The sequence below is a fragment of the Homalodisca vitripennis genome, unplaced genomic scaffold (genome assembly GCF_021130785.1).
Source record: "Homalodisca vitripennis isolate AUS2020 unplaced genomic scaffold, UT_GWSS_2.1 ScUCBcl_12570;HRSCAF=22345, whole genome shotgun sequence".
NCBI lineage: Eukaryota > Metazoa > Arthropoda > Insecta > Hemiptera > Cicadellidae > Homalodisca > Homalodisca vitripennis.
The window spans coordinates 1-7,721 of NW_025788683.1; the positions used below are offsets into that span (position 1 = coordinate 1).

The following is a 7,721-nucleotide window of genomic DNA, read 5'->3' on the forward strand; positions in this document are numbered from 1 at the left end:
TACACCCTGTATACAAAATTGTACTAAAGTTTTTTATTTTAACATAAAAAAAATAGCTGTGGAGTCTTTTAGTATACTTTATGTATCTCTTCTGCTCGCTCATGACATCCCTTTGAGGTAAGCATCCATTTCGCAAAATAAGGCTTTTGGATAATAAGTAAGATTTACATTACCTGCACATTACACATATATTGGATTCATCAAAAATAACGACGTTTTATTTTAAGACACAAAGTCATCTTGTTTTTTATAAAGAGTTGTTTTATGTTTATTGTATGTTAACTGCTATTTTGATTGACATCTCAAGATTGAGACTGGTTTCATTTATGACAACTGTCTCCTTATTTAAGAACATAAGGTTTGTTTAAATAAAAAATATGGTTTATAAAATTGTTTAAATAAAGCCTTTTCTGTTCTATTTAAAAAAAAAACGAACTGATACATTTTTTAATTATAGCTTTTTAAGATAACAGATTTTTATGAGTCATCTAATCTCCGCCTATGAGTGAAGAAATCATTATGTAACAATTATAGTTAAGAATTTGTTAATGATTATAATTTATCTTATAACAATATGACCTTGACAATATTCTTTAATATAATTAATGATGAATGAAATTTATTTATTGAGACCTATTATTAATTATTACTTGAACATGAAGTTCAATACACAAAAGAATCAACATAGATCTAGCAAAATTAACTCTTACATAACTATTACAAGCAAAATAACTTAACTTCAGTGCTGTTTAGTAAGGGAGGTATGTCCTTAGATCCTATTAAAATGCGAAGAACACATTGAGATATAACACTTCACGTATTGGGACTGCACTTGTCGACCCAGTATGCCTCCACTGGGATGATTGTTGTCTTAGTTTCGACGTCATATTCTGTAAAACTCAGGTCTCATAATTTGTTATAACATGTTTACCAGTAATTCTATCAATGGTCGTTGACTTAAATTTTATGTGGGACTCCTGAGCAACTTCCCATTTGCTGCTGTTTTTGTTCAAAATTAAACAATTTTTTTAAACAAATTTTACTCCTAAACCCCGTTTCATTCCCAAAACATTCGAAAAAAATGTCATGGAAATAAGCCAACTGATATGGCCAACATCATTCCAGCGACTTCTATAATCATAATATGGCGATCGTTCATAACCATTTCTTCCACTTTTTTTCATGTTTTTCCATTGGGTGGTCCCGGAGCATTTGTCATTTTCAGATGTCTTCAAGGGGGCAGTCTTTGTAAACATTAATACCATGCCATTAAAACCATTGTTTTACTCACAGCAGACTTACCATAGGGTCCTTTATTAACATTTCCTGCATTTTGTTACACTTATATTTTCATTTTTCACCGCAAAATATAATAATAATTCTTTGACCCCAAGGATAAATTCATAAAAATGAGTTAATAAAACAAGTCTAACCTTAGCAGCAGCCACTTAAAAAGTAAACAATGAATACAGCCTGGAAAATGTTTATTTTTTACTTCAGGATCATGAGCAACCAATATAATAATATAAAGAAACTTGACAATCAAACCCATCAAACCGCATGGAAAACTATATATTTGTTCATTCCTTTTTTCAACACACCCACCGTAATACGACAAAAAACCTTTTTCATTTTAGGAATGCAAATATCCGAGTGAGGATTGTATTCAAGCTACCTCTTACTAACTAAACATTTCACATATTATTTTACCATTTTTTTTCAATTGAAGAAATGCAGACAATGTTTTGTAAGGTATAAATTAAAACAAAGACAAAATGTCAAAAAATCAGTTTTAATCATAAACGATTTGCCATATGAAAACTATACAGTATGGATGTGTATCGACAGTCTTTGAAAAATAACTTCCTCAGAACATTTCAAGCTATTGAGAAAACATTTCATGTTTAAAAAATGTGAACCTGTAACAACTTATAGTATAACAATACATCAAATAATTCAAAAAAGATTTAGAAATTAAAATCTTTTACAAATATTTGTGAAGTAAAAACATTTGGAAATAATTACAATAAATATTACAGTTAAGGGTGCTCTACCAGTAATGTGAAACAGCCTTTAGTAACATAAGACTGATAAAAACTAATTATCGCAGTTACGTTTCTGCTTATAAGCGCAGGTGATAATGATAGTGCATCCTTCACTCTTACATAGAAGTGATAGAGGCCCCTATTGTAAAGGATATGTTTTATCTATGAATGTATACCATGTCGCAACATGTCACAGACACCTAAACACTTCGTAGTTAATTATAAAAAATCGGTTTTTTGTTGCTATATTGTTAAAGACTAGTTTCTGCTTCTTTGCCTAGCTTCTAATGGTTTGTTTTAGCATTTTAAAAATAAAATACTGTACATAGAGGAATAATTTAATATCAAAGATAGGAACATGAGAAAATGTTTTTTATTTATTTGGTAATACAATTTTCCCACTCTTCAAACCTCAGTTGTAAGATAAGCACTCTCTTCAGTGTCCACATATCGCAACATTTGTGTTCACAGTCTTTGTAGATTCTTGTCAAGTCTTGCAATATTATCAAATTATCTCAGACCAAACCCATGTGAAAATCCCAGGCCTGAATTGAGATTCAAACCTAGATTTCCTCCCCAAAGCTAAAAACCAAGGTCTTTATTATTACATTTCACAAAGTTATATGAAATTCATAAGTGTGATAAGAGCACTATGAAAACACTATGTTTCATTCTATTAGTATGATAAAACAAGTTACAATGTTATTTACAAAACTTATAATAATTTACTAAAGATAACAAAATGGTTTCACTCAACAATAAGAAAGACCATTAGTGAGTAAAATGTTGTAACACTTTATTGAAGAGCAACAATAAAATAAATTCTTATTTGCCAATGCAGTGGCTGCGTTATGCAATGTGCCGACCATGTTTTGTTCTATGCTGCTGACAGAGTATATTCTTGTACCCTCCCCTACAGAAAATTATTAACTGACCTAAAATAGCTAATCATGACCTAGACCAGTTTTGTTTTGAATAAGGTAGTTTTTGTTTGATTACTTATGTACCCCTTTATACATATATTCCAACATCATATTATTTATTTATAGATCAAACAAGAAAACAACAGAGCCTTGTCAATTACGGTCTAAACTACTCACTAATTGTAATAACATCATTAAAAATATAATAAATTACAGAGTAAACCTGGATTTATATATATTTAATCAGAACTAGAATTAAGAGTTTGTGCAGAAACCAGGCTTTTTACACTGGACCTGTCAAACTACTAGTGAAATAGTCACTTAAAAATATTTCTACAATGTCAAGCAACTAGCAGTTTTTGCAGTCATCTTTTTAATCTAACTTATCCTACTGAAAATCTGATTTAAGTAGGGCAAATTGTATATTAGATTAGTTGGGATGTTTCACAGTTTAACTCAATGTATTGTTTATTGAATAATAAGGTGTAATAAGTGTGCAAAGAAATTATAAAGCTGCAATACAAAACGTTGGTTTGCTATTTCTGTTCCGCTACTCCAACAGAATGCAAAATAACGTGATTTTGTCTTCTACTTTTGACACGGGAAATTTTGTTCAAGAAAAAGGTTAGCTACATCAAATTTATTCTTTAATAAGAGCATCTGCTTCAAACATCTGATTATAACCCTCTGGTCCTAAGAAAGACATCCATCCAAATCTCGGTTAACAGCATCTTCTGTAAATATCACACCACTAGTTTTGACTAGTTGCTAGTATTTTGTTATTTTTATTTTTTTACTATAAAGAGTTGTGATTATGTCAAGTAACATCAAACTTGTCATAGTGAAATTTTTAATATGAAATGTAGTTTTTGTAAAAACGCAAAATTTTACTATTTTAATAAAGAAATCAAAAATGTTGTAGGAAAGTAGAATTTTTTTTGTTTTTCACAAAAAACCATTTTGAGGAGCATTTTGTATGTAATAAAAAATAAACAAAATATGTCTATCTATTTTTCATAAGGACTATTTATTTTGTTAAACTTGTTTTGATTACTTTTCTTTTTTTTTAATACTAAATAAATTTTAAATTGAAACGCAAAAGAAATACAACTGCATATAAATGTTCCTTGCAATGCATTAAAAAAGAAAATATCCAATTATGTACTTTAATTCAAGAAATTTTACATAGGTTTGAATGATTATGTGCACAATAAGCAAAAGAGTGCTTGACATTATGGAAATTCAAACTGCCAGCCAGGTCCAGGGTTAATGTTAATTTTCTAGTTTTTTTAACATTTTAAATTTCAAATAGTAAATTGTTAACCCTTCCCGAGCAAAACATGGGCACTGCCTAGTGTGCTGTAGTTCTGGTAGCAATACTAGACAATTTTATCCATACTTTCTATTTTCTTTCAGATCCTTAGTTTGAAGTTTATTTTTGACGATGGAAGGATTGTGAAGGAAACAGGATTTTCCAGACATTTGCCATTGTTCAGTGAAACAAAAAATCAGTAACACTTCTTCTTCAGATCTTTTAAAAAGGTGTTATGAATTGTTTTATCTCAGATATAGAACACAGATAAGGAAAGGCCTTTGGTTTATGTTATAACAACTTGTTATTTATTATCCTTTCCACTTATGAATCACAATTAATTTTCAATGAGAAAATATTTTCTTAGAGAGCACCCTCGTTCTTCAGGAGTTGATGATAGACAGATGCACCTAAATGTTTTTATGTAAATTGTACTCACAGTTCAAATTTTTATATTAAAAGTTTTCTCAGTAGCCTTGAAAACATGTTCTTGGTTATAATCAAGAACTGCCAGTAGGATAACAGGATTTCAAAAAGGATAATGTGGATGCTATTTCTGAATAGCAAAGTTAAAAGTGATCTCGCCTGTAGTGGGACTGAAGACCGCTTTGTAGTCCTAAGTGGCTCTGGGAAGTGACAGGTACCTGTGGGAGGAAGAAGTACACTCCTTGGCGGCAGTAAGGGTCCCAGGAAACTCTCCTGACCAGGTTGGGGGGATGACTGAGGTCCTGTGGAGACTACTGTATGAGAATCAAGATGAACATCCAACCAGAGGGCAACTCCATGACAGGTTCCTGAACTGTAAACAGAAAAAAATTTGATATTTTAGTCAAAACACTACTAAAATGTTTTTAACAAATGTCTAGGACCAATTAACAGATATTATAACGGAAATAAAATTACAGTAATGTGTTGAGTAGTGGAATCTCTAATAGGATCAATACAGATAACGGAGATGTTCTGATGATACTGGTCACCTCAAATATGATTATAATAATAACTTATATATTAAAGCTGAGTCATAAATTAAATAAAACTTGTGTAGACAGATAACGTTAGCCATCACTGACTTTCAAACAAGCCATTTATTTCAAATGCCCTAAATAAGGGCGATGAATGAGCAAACAATATCATCAAATGGAAGGATTCAATCACTGTTTCTTACAAGAATAAAAAATGATGAAATAATATTGTACCTAATACACTCCTTTTTTGACAGTGGACAAGTATATTGGATACAAATTTCTGAAATGTAGAAGCTGCAATAAATTGCCTAACACCAGTGTTCCAGTTCAACACTCTAATCTCAATTTGATTAACGATTCTTCAATAAATTCTTATCTTTACCAATTTTGTTTGGCTAAAAAATTAGATGGCATTTTTAAAATTTTATTACCCATTATTCTTACAACCTCAAATAAGAAGTAAAACCAGCCTACAACTGAGTATAAAAACATTCAGTTTGATGAAACTGAATCATGTAAATCGTAGAGCTAACATAGTCTCAGTACCAGTGGGGACAATCACGAGTGGCCAAATGCACTGTAGTAACACCCTTCTTGTAGTATCAAAAGCAGATGGCAGTGGTCTTTTTATGTGTCAATTCAACATATAATTCCATGCAGTTAAGAAATTCAATGATGGTGATCACATTTTATATATATTTTCCAATGCTTCTCATACTCTAACTCAACGTATAATTCTTAATTCACAAGTTTATAAGCAGGATAGCACTAATGCAAACCAATATCTTGTCACAATTCTTAACCCATTAAGGATTTTTGCCCATTTAATTCGTCGACTAACTTATGGCTACAAAAGGGTTGCTGACGAGTTACTCCGTTGTATAATAGAATGACCAATTTTATTTTTATTTTTGATGAGTTGCGAATCAATTACCAGAAAAAACATGGTGAAATAAATAATAAGTACTTAGTTCACCATTTTACCGCTAGATCAGTGAGAGCATACTGATTTGGTTACGAAGCATAATCGAGTACAAGGAGTTCTTGTTACCAGTGCAGTGATTGAGATGTACATTCGTGCAACGGACGCCTTGCTTTAAAGATTTCCATTCCGGAAACACTAGTTAAACCGGCATTCATAATGAGTGGGTGAATAACTATACATAATGCATAAGACACAATTATATCCAATTCAACAACAAAAGTAAAACAGGGTTAGTTATTATATTATTAACATGCCAACATTGACAGTTACTGCCCCATCAGTGATGTGCAAATTAAACATCTAAACTAATAATGCATTTCCAATTTTACGTTTACATATAACGGCCACAAGTGAAATCCATCTTTCTTCCAACTGAGCTGGAAGGGATATTTTTGTATTATTTTTTTTCCAATTTACGAAGTTGTGTTAATTATAGTAGGCAATACGTTAGTTGCAATAATTTATCTCTTATGCCGTAAATAAATTTATATTTCAACCTGCTCTTATACAAATTTTGTAATGTTACTTTAAAAATGTTAGGTTAATGGTTTTCAAACTGGTACATAAAATTGATAAATCTAGTTTCCAAATAATTGACTATACACAAAATATTTTCTGACTTTCATTAAAACTATTTGGCACTCACACTGTGGTGGTGATGGTACCCCGAACCTCCACTTCAGACTGAGGAACGACAGTAGTGAGGTCAAAGCTTATCAGCTGATGACTGGCAGACAGAGAGACTCCAGGGTACTCCCAGAGTGGCTGCACTTCCACCTCAGTGTCACTCACTGTACTAGCACTCTTAAACATAAATACAATTTATTTTCTACATGGTATGTGAGCTTAACTGAACCCATCTCATAACGTAACCATTTCTCAATGTACTTTAATATAAATGACCAATGAAGATAATGCCATCCCAGTCCTCCTTTTTCATACCTAACCTCAATATCAATAATTTCAGTTCATCAAGACATTACGACCTCAAAATGGTAAAATACATGGGAGCATTCTTTGTCTCACTTAAAAGACACAGGATTGTTTTTGTTTCTGTTATTGCATAGTTCTTAGTTCTTTTAGTCAGATCTGGTATAATAGCTAAGTTTAGTAATATTTGCTTTATCTTTTCATTTGCTATTTCTCAAAATGGCAAAACAATGCTTTTTTGTCATTTCGTTGTCGCAGGTTAAGTGTAAGAAAGGGCCATTTCATTTCTAATTAAATACCTCCATTTCTTTCTTTAAAAAAATAAATTGTTTTTTTCTACAATTTCATCACACGTTATAAGATAATTTAGAAATAGATATTAAAAGTGTACCCAAAAATGAAGAAAGGAATCTCAACCAACCTCAGTAACTATCGCCCCATTTCAATAATTCCCACCTTTTCCAAAATCTTTGAGAAAATCGTCCTGAAGAGACTCATAGACCATTTGACACAACTTGACCTCCTCACTAACTGCCAACATGGTTTTTTAAAGGGTAGATC

The 7,721-nt window shown here is 31.4% G+C and overlaps 1 protein-coding gene across 1 annotated transcript; it reads right to left on the bottom strand.

Moving 5' to 3' along the window:
• Positions 1-4,562: 4,562 nt before the first annotated feature.
• Positions 4,563-7,146, bottom strand: LOC124375027 (protein arginine N-methyltransferase 7-like). The gene is made up of 2 exons (XM_046833157.1): positions 6,877-7,146; positions 4,563-5,079 (listed from the first exon to the last, which is right to left on the bottom strand). Exons 1-2 carry the CDS (start codon positions 7,041-7,043, stop codon positions 4,731-4,733), a joined length of 516 nt encoding a protein of 171 aa, XP_046689113.1. The 5' UTR covers positions 7,044-7,146; the 3' UTR covers positions 4,563-4,730.
• Between the last annotated feature and the right edge of the window lie 575 nt (positions 7,147-7,721).